This window comes from Geotrypetes seraphini, chromosome 1 (genome assembly GCF_902459505.1).
Source record: "Geotrypetes seraphini chromosome 1, aGeoSer1.1, whole genome shotgun sequence".
NCBI lineage: Eukaryota > Metazoa > Chordata > Amphibia > Gymnophiona > Dermophiidae > Geotrypetes > Geotrypetes seraphini.
The window spans coordinates 530,049,609-530,069,821 of NC_047084.1; the positions used below are offsets into that span (position 1 = coordinate 530,049,609).

At 42.4% G+C, this 20,213-nt stretch overlaps 1 protein-coding gene across 2 annotated transcripts in view; it reads right to left on the reverse strand.

Annotated features, from left to right (window-relative positions):
* DMXL1 (Dmx like 1) overlaps positions 1 to 20,213 on the reverse strand; it is a 367,266-nt gene that overhangs the window by 289,682 nt on the left and 57,371 nt on the right. For both annotated transcript variants that reach the window (XM_033929039.1, XM_033929038.1), the window contains exons 5-8: positions 19,159 to 19,291; positions 13,203 to 13,269; positions 10,657 to 10,835; positions 8,013 to 8,202 (exon numbers count right to left, since the gene is read on the reverse strand). In XM_033929039.1, coding sequence (XP_033784930.1) covers positions 8,013 to 8,202; positions 10,657 to 10,835; positions 13,203 to 13,269; positions 19,159 to 19,291 — 569 coding nt within the window. The remainder of the gene's footprint in view (positions 1 to 8,012; positions 8,203 to 10,656; positions 10,836 to 13,202; positions 13,270 to 19,158; positions 19,292 to 20,213) is intronic.

Here is a 20,213-nt window from a genome sequence, read left to right on the forward strand (position 1 = left end):
CCATAAGAGGAGCACGCCTCAATCAAATGGTAATGGAACCCACTAGGGCCCAAACGATCCTTGACCTAGTACTCACCAATGGAGAAAGCGTCTCAGAAATCTTCGTGGGAGATAAGCTAGCCTCCAGCGATCACAACATGATATGGTTCCATCTGAGGAAAGGTTTCCATAGATCAAACACTAAAACAAAGGTACTCAACTTCCGAGGAACAGACTTTGCACGTATGGGAGTTTTCGTCCATCAGGCACTCCAGGACCAAACGGAGACAGAGAATGTGGAGGATATGTGGTCATCCCTGAAATCTGTCATACACAAGGCAACCTGCCGTTACATAAAATCATCACATAAACAGCGAAGAAAGGACAAACCCCAGTGGTTCACCGCAGAGATCTCACGTCTCGTTAAGGAGAAGAAAAACGCATTTGCTTCCTTCAAACGCACCGGGAAAAGCGAAGATCAACTGCTACACAGGATCAAGTCCACAGAGGTCAAAACGGCAGTCAGGGAGGCCAAACTTCGAGTGGAAGAAACTCTAGCAAACAACATTAAGAAAGGGGACAAATCCTTCTTCCGGTATATCAGTGACAGGAAAAAAAACACAGACGGGATAGTACGCCTGAAAAAAACAGACGGGAATTACGCAGAATCAGATCCCGAAAAAGCAGAAATACTAAATAAATACTTCAGCTCGGTCTTCACCTGCGAGGCGCCAGGGTCCGGCCCTCAATTGAAACCACAGTCAAACACAAAAGACCCGTTTCGGAATTTTAAATTCACACCCAGCGAGGTTTACTTTGAGCTAACAAAACTCAAGGTGGACAAAGCCATGGGACCGGACAATCTGCACCCCAGAGTGCTTAGGGAGTTAGGTGATGTCCTGGCAGAACCGTTAGCCGTACTATTCAATCTCTCACTGAGTACAGGGACAGTCCCCTTGGACTGGAAAACAGCTAACGTCGTTCCTCTACACAAAAAGGGTTGCAAGACAGAGGCTGCAAATTACAGACCGGTGAGTCTGACATCAATAGTATGCAAAATCATGGAAACACTGATCAAACGCCAGTTGGACACGGTCTTGAACGAAGGGAATCTACGGGACCCCAATCAACATGGATTCACCAAGGGTAGGTCCTGCCAATCAAACCTCATCAGCTTCTTTGACTGGGTAACAAAAAGACTGGATGAAGGAGATTCACTGGACATAGTGTACCTGGACTTCAGTAAAGCTTTTGACAGCGTCCCACACCGCAGACTGTTAAACAAGATGAAATCAATGGGGTTGGGAGAGACTCTGACGGCATGGGTCAGAGATTGGCTGAGTGGCAGACGTCAGAGGGTGATGGTTAACGGTACTTTCTCTGGGACATCGGAGGTGACCAGCGGGGTGCCTCAGGGCTCGGTCTTGGGTCCGCTCCTCTTCAACATATTCATAGGAGATCTGACTCAAGGGCTTCAAGGTAAAGTAACATTATTCGCCGACGACGCCAAACTATGTAATATGGTAAGCGAGGACAATTTACAAGATAGTATGGCGCAGGACCTGCGCACATTGGAATGCTGGTCCTCAACCTGGCAGCTGGGCTTCAATGCTGGAAAATGTAAGGTCATGCACCTAGGTAACAGAAACCCGTGCAGAACTTATACCTTGAACGGGGAGACCTTGACCAGGACTTCAGCGGAACGAGATTTGGGAGTAATCATTAGTGCAGACATGAAGTCTGCCAATCAGGTGGAGAAGGCTTCCTCAAAGGCAAGGCAGATGCTGGGTTGCATCCGTAGAAGTTTTGTCAGCAGAAAGCATGCTGTCATTATGCCATTGTACAGGGCCATGGTGAGACCTCATCTGGAATACTGCGTGCAATTCTGGAAGCCACACTACCGCAAAGACGTGCAGAGGGTCGAGTCGGTCCAAAGAATGGCCACCAGAATGGTCTCAGGGCTTAAAGGTCTCCCGTACGAAGCAAGACTAGACAATTTGCAGCTCTACACTCTAGAGGAGCGCAGGGAGAGGGGAGACATGATTGAGACGTTTAAATACGTCACCGGACGTATAGAAGTGGAAGATGACATCTTCCTTCTTAGAGGCCCCTCAACCACAAGAGGGCACCCGCTCAAACTCAGGGGCGGAAAATTTCACGGCGACACCAGGAAGTATTTCTTCACGGAGCGAGTGATTGATCGGTGGAACGGGCTTCCAGTGCAGGTGATCGAGGCAAGCAGCGTGCCAGATTTTAAGAATAAATGGGACGCCCATGTGGGATCCCTAAGAGGGTCAGGGCAAAACACTAGCTAATCTTAAGGGGAGGGTCTATAGTGGGCAGACTTGATGGGCCTTGGCCCTTTTCTGCCGTCATCTTTCTATGTTTCTATGTTTCTATCCCTTTCACCGCCCCGTCACCGCCACTGCCATCCCATTCACCGCCCCGTCACCGTCCCCGCTGCATCCATATAAGCCTTAGTACTGTAATATTTAGCTTATTCCTTTCTTATAAATCAAAGTTCCTGCTGCTGAACTAGAGAAAGAGATGTTCAGCTGGCAGGGCTTTGTTTATAAATTTTTATCAACACAACTAATATACTATTTTATCCTAAAGCAAAAAATAAATAAATAAATATAATTTTTTTTTCTACCTTTGTTGTCTGGTTTCTGCTTTCCACATCTTCTCATTGAATTCCTTCCATCCACTGTGTGTCTTCTCTCTGCGTCTTCCATTTGCTGTTACTGTGCCTCTCCCTTAACCCCCCCCCCCCCCCCAATTGGTCTAGCACCCATCTTCTTCCCTCCGCTCCCGCATAGTCTGGCATCTGTCTTCTTCCCACTCTGTCTTCCACATTTCCCTTGGGGGTCTGTTCCTCTCCACTCTCCTTCAATGTCTGTTCTATTCCTTTCCACCACCACCCTTCCCTCCCTCCTTTACCATCTGTTCCTTTCTACTACCCTTCAGCTCCTCTCGCGTGGCCTATCTACCTTCCTTCCTCTTATTTTCATGGCACGTTACAATGTAATTTGTGCAAGCCACTGGAGCCTGCAAGCTCGGTCCCTGTCCCATCCCCACAAACCATCTCGCTTCTGTGCTCCTATTTTCTCCATTTCTAATATCTCCCCTATGTATCTGTCATTGCCCCCCCCCCCCCGTGTCCATATACCATCCCCATGGCATGTCCCCTTTATGTCTCTGTCCCTATGTCCCATGCACATAATTTCCCCTCTTTCTGTTACCTTCCTGTGTCCAGATTTCCCCTATCTTCCTCTTCCATACCAGTGTGTCTCTTCTTTTCAACCCCATCTAGCTTTTTTCCCTCTTTCTTCCCCCCCCCCTGCTTCTAGCATCTGGCTCACCTGCCAGTCCTTCCCTTTCTTTCCTGCTGTGGGTTTTTCTTTCCGACTTCATCCCCTTGGCCCAGAATCCTTTTCCCTTTCACTCCCTCCTTCCAATTTGAGCCGGGAACACTAGCGATCGCACGGTCCCCGCAGCCACTACCTGCCTGCCCAATCGATCCTAGTGTTTAGCCAGCTCTCTCCCTTCTCCTCACCTTAGTTTATAGGTTTTCTTTTTCGGCGACCTGCACGCTTTCCCAAAGAGCCGCGCACGTGCGGCTGCTCAGTGTTCAATCTTCTGCTCTGCTGCAACTTCCTGTTTCCGGTTGCGTCAGAGCAGAAGATTGAAACTGAGCAGCAGCGGGTGCGCGGCTCTCTGATAGCGTGTGGGTCGCCGAAAAAGAAAATCTACAAACTAAGGTGAGGAGAAGGGAGAGAGCTGGCTAAACACTAGAATTGATTGGGCAGGCGGGTGTGAGCTGCGGGGACCGCGCGATCCTTCATGCCTCACTGCAGGGACAAGACCATTCACCGCCCCGCGGGCGGTGAATGGCCTTGTCCCCGTCGCCGCAGCGACTGCTAGTTTTCTTCCCCGTTTTCGGCGGGTGACCCGCGGCTAAAATGCAGTGGCCGCGGGTAAACCGCCACCGTGTCATTCTCTAATAAGAACATAAAGAGTTGCCATACTGGTCCATCAGCAAGGTCTATCAAGCCCAGCATTCTGTTTCCAGCAGTGACTACCTGGCAAGATCCCAAAAAGTAAAGCAGATTTTAAGCTTCTTATCCTTAAAATCAGCAGTGGATTCTCCCAAGTCCATCTTTACAATGGCTTTTGTTTTAAGAAATTATCTATACCTTTTTTTAAACCTACTAAGTTAACCATTTTCACCACATTCTCCGACAATGAATTTCAGAGTTTTATTACACATTGAGTTAAAAAATATTTTCTCTGTTTTGTTTTGAACTATTTAGTAGCTTCATCACATGCCCTCCCCCTTCCCCCAGTCTTAGCATTTTTGGAAAGAGTAAACAAGCAATTCACGTCTACCTGTTCAACTCCACTCAGTATTTTATAGACCTCCCCCGAGACCTCTCTTCTCCAAGCTGAAGAGCCATAGCCACTTTAGCCTTTCCTCAACGGGAAGTCGTCACATCCCATTTATCATTTTTGGTACTCTTCTCTATACCTTTCCTAATTCCGCTATATCTTTTTTGAGATGCAGAGACCAGAATTGCACATATTTGAGGTGCAGCAGCACCAGAGAGAGAGATACAAAGACATTATAACATTCTCATCTAAACTAAACTAAACCTTAAGTTTATATACCGCTTCATCTCCACAGAAGTGGGGCTCGACACGGTTTACAGGAATTAAAAAAGAAGGGAACTCCAATGGAAAGAGGAAGGGAATTGGTAATTGATAATTCCTAACATTCTATTTGCTTTCTTAGCTGCTGCTGCACACTAAGCAAAGGATTTCAACATTTCATCAACAAAGACACCAAGATCCTTTTCCTGGGTGGTGATGGCCTAACATGGAACACTGCATCATGCAGCTATAGTTCAGATCCTCTTTCTCACATGCATCACTTTGCACGTGGGATGATACTAAAATCCCATGCATGGAAGAGGGAGACTTCAGCAATGATGGCTAGAGATGAATAAGTTTATCAAGAAATGTTAAAATCTCAGCTTCTCACTTTTCTGTCAACTGGAGCATGGTAGGGCAAGAATGTGCTGAGATGTAATCTGATGGAGGATGTCTGGAGTCTCTATCAATAAAGATGATATAAATAACACAAGGAGAACAGCAAATAGGATCATAGCTATTCATGGCACATCAAACAGAAAACCCTCTTCCATTTATATTCAACTCGCCCTTATCATCACACCCCTACCTTCTCTTTGTTGAAGACATTGTCCATTCTTCATATAACATCCCACTATTCATATCCCCATTGGTAGATGGTTATCTTGTATGAAATATTTATCTTGAATAGATTTAGGAGTCAAAAATTAAACCTGAGTGGTGTAGAACGGATACAAGTGGATCTATTTTTTACTCCATTAAAAATTACAAAGGATTATAGATCAATTTCTCATATTAATAGTGACAATAAACTATATGCTAAAATTAGTGCTACCAGGTTACAAAAATCCTTCCAAACCTTATTTACAAGGACCAAAATGGTTGCCTAATAATAATTAGGCTTTATTGGAATAGTCTTACTTTAGCAAATTCTTATAAGGAGCCCCTAATAGCAATATTCTTAGATGTTGAAAAAGTATTTGATAGAAATGAATGGGAATACCACTTCCACACTCTAAACTGGTTTGGATTTAGTCCCAAAATTATAAATATGATCAAACTATTCTATAATTCAACCCAAGCCTCCATATCTGTCAACGGTATCCTTTCAAATTTTTCTCATTTTCTCCCTTATCCTAGCTCTAGAGCCACTTGCTCTAGCCATCTGGAATAATCCCGATATCAAAGGAGTCACTATTAGTCCTGAATCATACAAGCTATTAATCTACGCTGATATTTTATTATACACCACACCTGATTCACTTCCTCACTTACTTAATTGCATAGACTCCTTTTCAGAAATCTCTGGTTACAAAATAATTTGGAAAAAAATCTTCCCTTATGCCTTTATCACACTTCTTCAAACATCATTTATCAGAATATCCATTCTCAAGGGAATCTAATAAAATAAAATATTTAGGAATTTGGTACAGTAGATCTGTTGATGAAACAATGGCCTCTCCCTCCCTCTTGTTTTTTCCTTTTTTGTTCTCTTTTCTTGCCTTTATTGTAGTTCACTCTTCTTCCTTTTGTCTCTCATTCGTCTGTTTTTGTCTTAGTAATTAATTTTTTGTTGAGTAATTTAAACTTGTAATGCCCGTTTTTTTATATTATTGTATAGATTGTATAGAATTTAAGATAGGCAATCAATCAAATTTTTATTAAACTTGAAACCATTCTCTCCTTAACTCAATCCACATATATATATAAATAGACTCTTTAATCAATAACTTTATATGGAAACATACCACCCCATGTAGAATTAACAAACCAGAAAATAAAAGGTGGTGTAAACCTCCCTCACTTCAAAAGCATTACAATGGTTCAACACTATATCCAAGTTGAACTCCCTTAGATGGCTCATTCTTGAAAAATCCTTATTATATTCCATACCATTACATCTGCTATCCGTCATGAAAATTATCCTATTAATAGCTCCACTCATCTGATGAAAGTCACTACCTGTGTCATTAGTGAAATTTACATTACACTTAACGCTAACAATTATTCTGTTGAAGAAATTCCACTATGGTTTCAATCCAATATCCACTTTACTGTTTGGTGTATTTGGATCCTTTTTTCTGTACTGTAGTCTACAATTAAAACCAACTTAGAGTACTTTAATCAACGCAGTCAACCTAGTATATCTGACTTTTCTAATTTCTGTACTCTCTTGATATTAACTGATAAGAAAGAACCCAATATAAGCTACAATCATCCTTCATATCTCATCATCATTTATCCTTATCCAAATGGGAGACAGCATTTACTTCAAACAATGATCATGACAGGAAGAATTTTTGATCTCTTCTTTTGCCGCAATAACTCAATCAACTTTTTTTTATAATGCATAATGCTTACTGGACACTATCCAAATTGGTTAAGATATCCAAGAAACTAACTTCATCTCTCTGCTGGTCATGTCAAACAGAATTAGGCACTCTATCACATTTACTATTCTAATGCTCATACGTATTGGACTGATGTTTGGACAAAAACATGCAAGATATTTTTAACTGACAAACATCTTATGAAATTGTTATCCTAAGAGCATCCACTCCATCTTTACTAAACATACAGTGGAACCATGGTTTACGAACATAATTTGTTCCAGAAGCATGCTCGTAAAACAAAATACTCGTATATCAAAGCGAGTTTCCCCATAGGAACTAAGGGAAACTCGCATGATATGTTCCCATCTACTCCCCCCTTGAGGCCAGCGGCGCTGCTCCACTCCCCTGATAACCGGCATTGCTCCCCCCCCACTCACGAAGGCCCCCCCCGCGCGAACAACTTCAAACTTAACCCCCCCCCCCGGTCTGGCACCGGCACGCAGCCCACACTTGCAAAACACTCGCAAACCAGGTTACTCGCAAACCGAGGTTTGACTGTATATCTTTATAACAAACTGTTAAATACAATGCTTGCTCTTGCCACTCATTTAATTATTTCTCACTGCAAGGACAACACAACTCTTTCTGAACTTGAATGGTGGAACTGCATTTGCTTAATTAGAAAATATGAGGAAAAGAACAGTTACATACCGTAACAGGTGTTATCCGGGGATAGCAGGCAAATATTCTCACATATGGGTGATGTCATCCACGGAGCCTGGTACGGACAATATGAAAGTGAACTGTCACTTTAAGTTTTAAGAAATTTCCCGACTGCCTGCAACACGCATGGGCGAGTGCCTTCCCACCCAATGTAGGCTCGCGGTACCTCAGTTCTGTAAACAAGCTAAGAAGCCAACCCAGGGAGGTGGGAGGGATGTGAGAATATCTGCCTGCTGTCTCAAGTTAACATTTTTTTCAACACTAAAAAGATTGGCACTAGAAACAAATTTTTAAAATACATCAGTTCATTTACAACACAGTACCTACCTCCAAAGCACTTTGTACCCGTTCTTTACTGGAGACATTTCGTTTGAAGTTAGCACGTAAGCCATCTGGTTCAGTCCATTGACTATAATCACCTCCAGATAAACAGCAATCATTTGGTAACAACGTCTCTGCCCAGAGACGACAAACATTGTCTTTGCAACAGGTCAGCAACACATTACATATAGAACCACTGTGTATGAAAAAACAAATTAAATTGTTAATTCTAAGCAGCTGAACAAGGTTCATAGACTGTACAGCAGCTGATTTCTTGAAAGGGAAATGGGAAGGGATTTGATACACCACCTTTTGATACACCACCTTCTGTGGTTACATTCAAAGTGGTTTACATATTGAATACAGGTACTTATTTTGTACCTGTGGCAATAGAAGGTTACATTATTTTAAAGACAGTTTGTTTCTTGTTCCACCTTTCTTCAAGCGTATCTTTTAATCAAGATCCTCTTCATGGAAAAATGTTTGAAGTACCTGTATGTAAACCGCTTTGATTGTGATTGTTAAACAACAAAAAGGCGGTATATACAAGTCCCTTTCTTCTTACCTCTCCTCTAACTCATCTCAAACCTTCTTCCAAGCTCCTCCAAAAAATTCTGATGAAACTTGCCCCATTTTCAGGCTGAAGCAAACCATCTCCACAAATTGGTATTCTGTTGGTAAACACCTATTAGGCAGGATGCAAACAGACCTAGTACTTATAGAAAATCACTTCAGTAAAGCCAGTGCAACCATTTTAAGGACCATATGGTACGACCAAATGAAAGGTATGGTGGTGTTCAAGAAAGATACATTTAAGTTTTGGGGGACTGGTGGTTTGTTTGTTTTTTTCTTTTAATTATGCATTTAACTTTCTTATGATAGCTTTCTTACATTATGTCACTTGCTGTGGAACGAAAGATTAGATTCTTACCTTTGTTAATCTTCTTTCTTGTAAATCCACACTTTATTCTGGAATCAGTGGGTTATTTCCCTCCACCCACCAGGACTTTCTAGGAAGCCTCAAACTTCAGAGGCTTAAACCCCGCTCTAAGCTTCATGTGTATGTTCTTCACCAGAACCAATAATTTAATTCTTTTTTAATATGTAAGAACAGAGTTGGTCTATGAAGCTGGCGGGAAACTAATTGGGATCTCGCCTTGAAAAAGCTCCAGCGAAACATGTCGGTGGCCTGAAAGATCCTGATAGCATGAGACCACTCATTAAGCTAAGCACTTTACATTTAAACTATTTAAAAGCAATTAAATTATTGGTTCAGGTGAAGAGCATACATGTGAAGCTTAGGGCTATGAATGTAATGAGCCCGGAGTGGTGTCCTGAGGATCCAGAAAAACTGAAATATTGATTACCTTATTTTTGGCTCAATAAGATGCACTTTTTCCACTCCCAAAATGGGGGTAGAAATAAGGGTGTGCTTTATGGAGCGAACACTCAAACCCCTCCCGTTACCTTTTACAAAATTCCGAGGCCCTCCCTCGCTGGACTTTGCTACCTGGAGCACTGACAGCTGACGCGGCTGCCTCCGAGTCCTCTTCCCTTGCAGCAGAGCGGCACACAAGGTTGCCGGCCTGGTCCTGTACTACTTCCCACGAGAGTTCTTAATAGGAGAGTTATTGCGGGAAGTGGTGTGGGACCAGGCCAGCAGCCTTGTGAACCGCTCTGCCACAAGGGACGAAGACTCTGAAGAAGCTGCGATAGCTGTCAGTGCTCCAGGCAGCCGCGTCCAGCGAGGGAGGGCCTCAGAATTTAAAAAAGATAATGGTGGGGGGAAGGAGGCCGGGAGCTGCCCTGCCTAATTAGAAAAATGTATGGGGGCGGGGGCCTGCCTGCCAGCTGAATGAAAAATATGGAAGGCGAGGTCAGGCCTGCCTGCCTGCGGAGAAGCATGGAGGGGGAGGCCTGCCTACCTGGGGGGTAGGCCTTGGAGGGGGGAGGGCTCCTGGCTGCCTGGAAATGGGAGGCTGCCTGCCTAAGGGGGGGTAGGTCTGCCTGCCTGCCTGCCTGGGGGGGCTACCTGGGAGGGAGTAGGCCTGTCTGCCTGCCTGGGGGGGCTACCTGGGAAGGGTGTGAGGGGTAGGCCTGGGAGGGGGAGTGCTCCTGCCTGCCTGCCTGGGGTGTGGAGTCGTGCCTGACTATCTGGGGTGGCTGCCTGGGAGGGGGTAGGCCTGCCTGCCCTGTCCCTACCTGCCTGCCAGCCACTAGGCCTGCCTGCCCTGTCTCCTGTCCCGGCCTACCACTAGACCACCAGAGAGGGGACAAGGTATAGAGCCTGGCAGGGAGGGGGGACAAGATACAGAGCCTGGCAGGGAGAATTTGGTTCAGAATGGGTTTTTTTCTTGGTTTTCTTCTCTAAATCTAAGGTGTGTCTTATGGAGCAAATAATACGGTAGCTTGGAAAATAAGGGTTCACTGAAAGGTGATGCAGTCTATAATACATTTGTATATTCAAGCTAAAAAAAAATTTCTGTGCTAGTATTTTGGTTCCTTTTAATGGTTGCTATTTTATTACCGATTTATGCATACACTCTTCTTATTTTTTAAATATGCATGTCATAAAAGTAAAATCTATATAAGCTTGAAGAAATTTATATCAAATACTAAAAATCTAACATTTTATAAATATCTTACTGACCGTGGCATGTATTTACTTGTCTTTCGCCATGAGAATCCATTTACAGCTCGAGGGTGGGCTAAGTACACAAAAGAAAAGTCAACTTCCCCTTCTGTTTGTTTTTCTGGGCTGAGAACAGGAGGTGTCACAGCCGATTGCCAGCTATCTGTATTATACCATACCTTTACAAGGCAGTCATCCTGTAGAAAAAACAAAAAAGGGATTTTCAGAACAAGAAACCTGTCTGGGAAAAATACCCAAAGTAGTATTCTTTCATTTGGTTGAACTGGACACACAGGTACATATACAGCCTATCTTACAATTGCTTTCATACTTATTTGGTTTTATAAATGAGAAAAAGGAAATATTAGCCAAGTGCTGGTAAGCAATAATGAGAAAATATTCTCTATCTGGGTTACCCATTAACAGTGTACACTAATGCTTGCTAATATATGCCGTAGTAAATAGCCCCAAACAGCAGCAAACAGGTCTAATAGACTTTCAAAATAACTCACTCTGTCTCAGGCACTGAATTAACAATGAATGTCAATAAACTGTGAAAGGGGGGATCCTCAGTGTGAAGGCTCAGCGAAGGGAGAAAAATCTCCAACGCTCACACATTCGGGTGAAGGTCTAATAGCCTCCACCTGCACACCATCATCGGGTCCCTCCCGTGTGCACAAACCAACCGAATAATCAAGTGAGCAAATTATAAGTGATAATAATAAATCACATTTTCACAGTGCCAAAAAAGAAAACAACCAGAGTGTGGTACTTTGAAAGTCCCCCAGCCTACTCCCAGGAAAAATAAAGCAGACTTAGCTTGCAGACATAGTCCGAGGATGAAAACAATGGCGGGGCAACAAAACCCACTGCCAAAGTCAGGTTCTATCAGCCCGGTTACAGAGACTCTGGGTCCCTTCCTCAGGAACCTGTAGGGTTGAACGGACAGCAATCATTCAGCCATGAGCGGCAACAGAAGCACACAAGCCAGCAAGGGGAGGAGGAGGAGCTAACAGAGCTGCAGGCAGGCAGGCAGGGCTTAAAAACTGTTTAGATAAGGGTCATGTGTTTGCTGACTTGACCTGGTTTATCATCGAACAAATTCCTAACGACTTCAGAGCTGACAAGTCTGCCCGCATTCAGCTACGGGAACAGTTCTGGATATTTGAACTTGATACTGTCCACCCCCATGGACTGAACTAATCCATGGAGTGGAATACCATTGTGTAGCTGATTGGCGTTTTGTCTTCCTTGTTTGATTGGATGTTGCTCTATGACGTATGTGCTCTGTTCAGTTTTTAAGCCCTGCCTGCCTGCAGCTCTGTTAGCTCTTCCTCCTCCCCTTGCTGGCTTGTGTGCTTCTGTTGCCGCTCATAGCTGAATGATTGCTGTCCTGCTCTTACTATGTAATTGGTAGTACACAGTAGTTGCTGCGCAGTAACTTCAATTTCTCCAGGCCTATTCTCTGCCGGTTCATAGACAACGGCGCGAAAGACAAAAGCGCGCACTGACAATTGAGCGCAGCATGCGCCGCCACACCGCTCTAAATTACAGTTTTTAGGGGCTCCGACGGGGGGTTTTGTTGGGGAACCCCCCCAGTTTACTTAATAAACATCGCGGCGGCGTTATGGGGGGTTGTAACCCTCCACATTTTACTGTAAACTGAACTTTTTCCCTAAAAACAGGGAAAAAGTGAAGTTTTCAGTAAAATGTGGGGGGTTACAACCCCCCACACCCCCCACAACGCGGCGCAATATCTATTAAGTAAAGTGGGGGGTGTTCCCCCCCACACCCCCGTGTCGGAGCGCTAAAAACAGTAATTTAGAGTGGCGCGTGCTGTGCTCAATTGTCTGGGCACGCCTTTGTCCCGGCGCGCTTTTGACCTGACACCTTCTCTGCCCCTGCCCCAACACAAAATACTCTTAATGTACAAATTAGTGCACACAAATTGTAAAAATAATCCAAAAGCAATTGCCACATTTGCAAGGTAGCAGTTAATGCATGCCAATTTGCACATTAACCCACAAATTCTGTATATGGCAGCTTAAATTGTGCACGTAAATTAGTGCGTAAAGCAAATTTGCTTACAAAGCTTGATTGACCTAACTGGCACTGATAATTGGCAATGAACTCATAACTGACGCTAACTGGTCGCTAACTTAATTAAAAGTTACACACACAACTCAGAAAATGCAATTCTATAAAAAGTATGTGCCAGCTGCAGTGCACGAATTTGAAAAGGAGTGTGGCCAGGGGCAGATCGTGGGTATTCCTAAAAGTTACAAGCATTGTTTTAGAATAAGCCCGATCTGCATACAACTTAGGTACAGGCATTTAGGCCTAGTTCTAGCTGGACTAAATGTCTGCACCTAACTTATAGAACGCACACAGATGCTAAGTACAATTCTATAAAAAGGTACACACCCCTTATAGAATCGCGCTAAGTGCCAGTCTAGTCTGAGCCAGTTTTTTAGCTGCCATGTATAGAATTTAAGGATAAGTTCTTAACACACTTTCATATAAAGCCCCTTAATAACTCATGACAAATTTATAAAATGGGTTACCTTTGCTGCTGTAGCAAAAAACTCTCCATCAGGTGAAAATTTCATTAAATGAACTGATGAAGATGTCCTGTGAGAAACAATTACAAAGAAAAACATTAAAATAAAATCCACATCAATTAACACACTACCTATATGTTTTAAAATCTATATATAAGTTCAAAAGCAAAGCTCATGTTTTTACAGAATCACAAAGGAAACAGAAAGGAGAAATTTCTTCTTTAATTTTTTTCTCTTTAGTCAAATCAACACCACCTTTCTGCAAAAATGGGAGTTATCCCTTGCTGCCAGCAGGTAGAGCTAGAAAAAAAAACTGAGGCCCGCAGTATCCCAGACTTCAAGAATAAATGGGATACCTATGTGGGATCACTGCGAGGGTCATACCAATGAATAGGGTCGCTAGGATATTGACTTAATAGAGCAGGTCAGTAGAGTTAAGGGGGCCAGTAGAATTATAAGGGTGGGTCAATGAGGTGGGCAGACTTGATGGGCTGTAGCCCTTATCTGCCGTCATGTTTCTATGTTTCTATGTTCTATGAGTTCTGCCAATGACATCACCTTCATAAGCAAAGGTGCTCCAATATGCAACTGCCCACACAGCAGATGGTCCCCTTGTAACATACCTATGTCCTATCAACCACTGCAACTGCAATGATAACCAACCAAATCATCACAAAGTGGCTCCAATCAAAATTAATTTTTTAAGCACTGAAAAGGAAGCACAAGACATACCCAGAACCCAAGGCTGAGGTCTTCCAAGGGCAGATTTACAAATTAGCGTCATTGACTAAAGAAAATAAAATTATTTGTTAAGACATTTTCTTCGTTCTCAGCGTCAGTTCTACTACTCTGCACAAACAGGATCTACCAAAGCAGTCTATTGGGCGAGGGAAGACAAGGTCCCCTGAATGGCAGTTCTGCAAAAGTCCAAGCAGACTCTGCCAACAAGTCTAACCTGTAGTTCTTAGCCTGTTTCAATAAAATTTACCACCCTGCAAATATCCTCAGTGGATACTATCCAAGCCTCAGCCCAGTCCGCGGCCTGAACCCTAATAGAGTGGGCCATCAGTCCTTTAGGCAGTTATGATTCTTCTCGTTGTAGATGGACTCATTAGCCACCACAATCTACCTCACAATGAAGGCCTAGTCTACCTGGCCCTTCCAAAGCCCGAAAAGGACAGGAGATGGACAGATAAAATTTATCTCCCTTGGGTACCAAAGGGAGGCAATGCTCTCTAGAAAGGAGTTAAAAAGACAACCCCTGCTTAGAATGAGTTTACAACTTCTGAGTCTTTTATTTTTTTGTACAGGAGCTTTGATTATCAGGCCAAGACAACAATGAAAATAGGCGATTGTAACATTTAGTATTATAATAGTATGAACTTGTGGATGGGGTAAAGTATCATCTATAAGACAAAGATGATGTAAGATGCTTGAGGTTTAGATACAGTTGTCAGTGTATGTGTGGTCTTTTTTAAATTCATCCCTTCTTGCAAGGATCATCAGAAAGACGCTCCTGCACTGAGGTTTCAAGATCAGAGACTCTGAGCCAAGAAACAGCACATCTCTTCTGCCACTGCAGATGTATAAGAACAAGCACTGAATGCATCAAATATGCCTCTAGCTGGAAACTTCCTTGCAGCGAACAAGTTGTTAAGATAATTGGGACACCAGGCCGCACAGTGGTATAAATTGATATCTGGATTTATGAATAAAAAACCAAAAACTGGTCTTCGGGACATTTGGAGCATTGAGATTAAGCATCAAAATTACTGCGTCTCAATGGCCACAAATTTGGTCTTGGAGGATGAGATGTACAGTATCTGCATCTAAGAGACAAACTTGGTTTTTCTGTTACTTAGAGCATTCTGGACCCCTGTTCGTTTACAAAAATTAGATAGCTCTAAGTCTAATAGGTGTTGGCATTGTCATCTAGAAGCAGAGACTTTAGATCATCTATTATTCTATTGTCCATTCATTTTGGCTTTTTGGAAATCGATATGGAGCCAAATAAATTGTTTGTTAGAAAATCCGGTGGCTTTATCATATGATACTATATTATTTGGAATGTCAATGAGGGCGAAGAGTCAAATTTCTTCAAAAAATAATAAGCTTTTACTTATTATGGCAGGAGTTGCCATACAACAGATTACATTTAATTGGAAAAATTGGAGTAGATTAAACTAGTTTCTGGTGGAATTCTTTGTGTCATATATATAAAATGGAAAGAATATTAGCCACACAGAAAGGAAATCTTAATAAATTTCAGAATGTTTGGGGACCATTAACAGAATATTGTAATGAATAAATAACATTTTTTCCTTAATAGCACAATTGCAAATGAGGGGGTGGTGGAGGGGGGATTTCTAATCTTTTATAAAATGTTTAGATTAATAGAAAATAATTATATAATATGATATATGTGATTACATACGAAACGGTAGGGATGGGAGGGAGGGATTAAATATCACTAATTTAAGTTGGTAATGATAGAAAATCAAGTGATGTTTTTAAGTTCAAATATTATTTCCTGATGCACTTGTTGTTGTAAGTTGTAAAAATGAATAAAGAATGAAAAAAAAAAAGATAATTGTTGAAATTCCTTAAGTTTTTCTTGAGAGAGAACTCCTCAAAAACTGTAAGTTATTCAAGGATGGACTTTAAATACCATATACAGTGGAACCTTGGTTTGCGAGCATAATGCATTCAAGAAGCATGCTCGCAAACCAAAGTGCTCATATATCAAAGCAACTTTCCCCATAGAAATGAATGGAAATGCATCCCCAAAAGATACCCCTCCCCCCTGAGGACACTGGTGCTTCCACCCCACCACAAAAAGACCCTCCCCCCACCCCGAGGCCACTGGTGCATTTCCATCCCACTCCCAGGAACCGGCTTCACCCACCCCCAAGAACCAGCTTCGACTCTGAGAACTGGCATTGCCCCCACACCGCCCAAACCCTTACCGCGATCGGGCACCAGCACGCAGCACCAACCCACAAGACATGCCGGTGCCGAAAGAGCGTGCCGGTGATCTCTGCTGGTCCTTGAGCATCTGCACATGCTCAAGGTCTTCTGGCTCCCACTCTCTGAGATTCTAATGAGATTCTCGTAAAAACCAATGTTGATCGAGATATCGATGTTGGCACTGCAGGCATGTCGGCGTCAGACATCCCCAATGCTCCCAATGCTGTCCCGAAAAACTTTTCAAACTGTAGATACCTAGTCTTCAATGATCATTTTTGATGTTTGAGCAGGGCAAACAACTGTCTACATGGTGTTCTGGACCCAGACACTGAGCACACCAATTATATGGTTCAATGACTGAAATAAGACCCTGTTGCACCATGTGCACTGCTTAAAGCCACTAGAAGGCCTTGACATGGAAGGGAAGACCGCCGGTGCAAGATCAAAGGACTCAATGGTCCAGAAGAGTCGAGTGATACCGAAGCTGAAAAATGCTTAATGCCCTCAGTGTGAGAGAAGTCTGAAGTGGTCCAAAGGCCCAAAAAATGATACTTCGAAAAAAAAAAAAAAAAATTTGTAACAAAAATAAAAAGAAATGACATAAAAGGGTAAACTATGATGAAAAATAAAGTGGGAAGGCAGAAAATTGGAAATTTATGGCGCTTTGGAAGAACTTTAAAAAAAAAAACAAAAACCCAAAAAACCCCATAGCTTCTTAGCTCCGTGAAAGACTAAAAAATGATGGTCCTGTGAGATGACATCAGGAGATAATGCACTGGCAACATGCGCAGTACGGGCAGTCTCAAGACTTAAAATTTTGTTAAAGTGACAGCACACTTTAGCCCTGTCCGTACTGGACTCCATAGATGACATCACCCACATGTGATGTCCTGGGATAATTAGTGTTACATTCGCCACTCTCTAATCTTCAGATACTATGGATGAATTTAGCAATAGGTTATAGATCACTAACCGATCAATAATTTCATGTTTGAGTTCTTTCAGTACCCTGAAATTTATATCATCCAGTCCACATTTATTACTCTAATTTGTCGGTGACCCGTCAAAACCACGTGTGCTGACAATCCCTTGCGGGACTCATGCATGCCGCCTTAAAACAGTTCCTGTTAGCACTCTGGGGGGGGTTGTGCTCATGTTTGGGGTGAGGGGTGAAACCCACCACCACACTGAAAACTGCAGATTACCCAAAAACCGAAGGAAAATGGCAGTTTCCTGTGTAATGGGGGTTCTCTCCTTCACACCCCCTACGGGAGCGCAAACACTTGTAAAGTTTATTGGGTGGTTCCCCCCCAGATCTCCACTCACAGCGCTTACAGGAACTGTTTTAAGGCGGCGCGCATAAGTCCTACGCAGGACTGTCAGCATGCCAATGTCCTGCGCGCTTTCATTACGGAACCAATTTGTCTATCTGTCTCGGTACTTCTCCCAAGTTCACTAGGAATTGTTTCAGTTCCTCCATACTGTTAACCTTGGAAACCACTTCTGGTATAGGTACATATCTTACATCTTTCTTCCATAAAGACCAAAGCAAAGAGCACATTCAATCTCTCTGCTATGGTCTTATCCTCTCCGAGCGATCCTTTTGCTCCTTGATTATTCAGTGGTCCAATGGATTCTCTCACAGGCTTTCTACTTTAAGGCATCTTAAAAAGTTACTATGAGTTTTTGCTTCAGTGATAAAAATAATACCATAATCTAGTCTAATTTAAGCTTCAGGATTAAAATTAGAAATATATCTTCACAGAAGAGGATGGTGAATACATGAAAGAGCCTCCCATTGAAGGTGGGAGGGCAAAAGCCAAAAAATAAAAATAAAAATTTAGAAAGAATGGCAAACAAAAAGGAGCTACAGATCAACCAGAGTCTAATTTGTTCCATAACTTCAGTCCTAGAACCTACCTCTATCCAAACTCTAATCCATTCAGTGACTATTGTAACTCACATTACCATGGAATAACCCAAAAGGAAACCCGTCGACTGCAATTAATTCAAAATACCGCGATCAAACTTATCTATAAAGCCAAAAATTATGACCACATTACCCTGCTACTTCGAGAGTCACACTGGCTGCCAGTCTCTCATAGAACAACTTATAAGATCCTTCTTCTAGTCTTCAAAATTAGGACCTCCCACCTGCCTGCCTTTCTAGACAAATACCTCATCCCACATACCCCTGCTAGGGCCCTTAAATCCACTAATCAGAATTTACTGACAGTCCCCTCAATCAAGGACTTATACTATACTAGAAACACCATTTTTTCCACAGTCACACCTTTGCTTTGGAATGCAATGCCACCACACCTCTACATTTCTATTTAAAGACACCTATCAAAATTCCAATTGAGAACCTGAAAAAGGGAAAATAAAAACTAATAAATAGAGAAACGTTTTCAGGAAGCGACATCCCCCTTCCCCTCTTGTTCTACCCCTCCCCTCTTTCCTTCCTTTTATTTTTTATTTACATAATGTAATTTAAATTTCCCTCTTCCCTTTCCCCTCTCGTCTCCTACCCGTCTTAATTATTTCCTTGTCTTGGCCTCAATCCCCCCCTATTTTTATTTCAATTTATTATTTTCTTTAAGCAATTTTAACTATTTTAATATTTTTAAATTTCTATTATTGTAAATCAACCAGATACTTGTGATGGTCAGTATATCAAGCTATAAATAAATGTGAAACTTGCATTTTAACATAAAATCAAGCAGACTAGATCAGTCATGTGTTTCTTATTTGCCCATCATACTTTATGTTTTTGTAAAGTATATGGCATGAAAATCATGGCAGCTACAAATAGTCTTGAAAGTCTCATCGTATATGAAGTGTGTGTAATCTGTCAGTTGGCTAAATTATAGTTAGCTGACAGGTTTATCACAAATATATAACTAATCTTCATTTAAAAATGTAATGGAACAAGACTACAGCATACTGATGGGATAATTCTTTATGCAAATAATCTGATGGAGTTGCCTACCTGCATTGCCAAATACACCGCCAGTCTCCTAAGTTAAAATCAGTTTTCTCATAGTTTTCACCTTCTAATCCTTTCTCCAAGTTAGCATTGGACCAAAGCTGCAGATAACTAGAACCAGTAAGAAGACGAGTGCCTAAATACAAAAAAAAAAATAAAAAATTGCATTCAAAATGTTAGTTTGCACTATATATTAGATTTAAAATGTATTCCCCCTAGGAAAATATTTTTTAAATGTATCAAAACAAAGAGATTAGTATCATTTCCAACTTAAGCAAACAGAGATGGATAAATTTAGTCATACCTGTTAATTTCTTTCACTTTTATTAGGCTACACCAGTGGCTCGCAAACCTTCCAGCCGATTGTACACTAAATCCAGTGCCCTGTCCAGAAGGCACCCGGAAGTGAGCAGACGTCGACGTGATGACATCACGTGCATGCATGATGCAATAGCATTGACGCGCACAGAGGCCCATCTGGCCGCGACCCACTTCGGTGGAGGGATCCAGGAGGTGTGGAAAGAGGAGGAGAGACCCCGGCCAGGAGAGTCATCTGCGTCAGTTGACTTCTACAGAACATGCCTCTCGCTGCAAGAGACACATCCTGTAGTCAGCTGGCATGAACGACTCTCCTCCTTGCCAGTGTGTCATGGCACACCTGAAATCTCAGGAGGCACATTGGTGTGCCGCAGCACACAGTTTGCAATACACTGGACTACACCATCCTAAACAAGCGGGTGTCATTCCTTCCTACCAGTAAATGGCAGTATAGAAATTTATCTTTCCCAGCAAGAAACACTTCTGTATCATTTCTGGCTTAACTTTATTCCAAGCAGAACTGATCCAGGAGGATTGCATCCAGAATGTTAACTGATGCAACAGATGAAGTTGCTTCCACAGGCGGACCACAGATTTGTGTTTTAGTAATTACCCAATGTAGGACCTAGGCTTGGTAGTGCATTTTAAATGTTTTGATGATGCCTTGGTCAAGAGCTTGGATTTCTAAGGTCATATTTGGAGGCAGAAATTTCAGTGTCGCGTTTGTGAAATGATTCAAT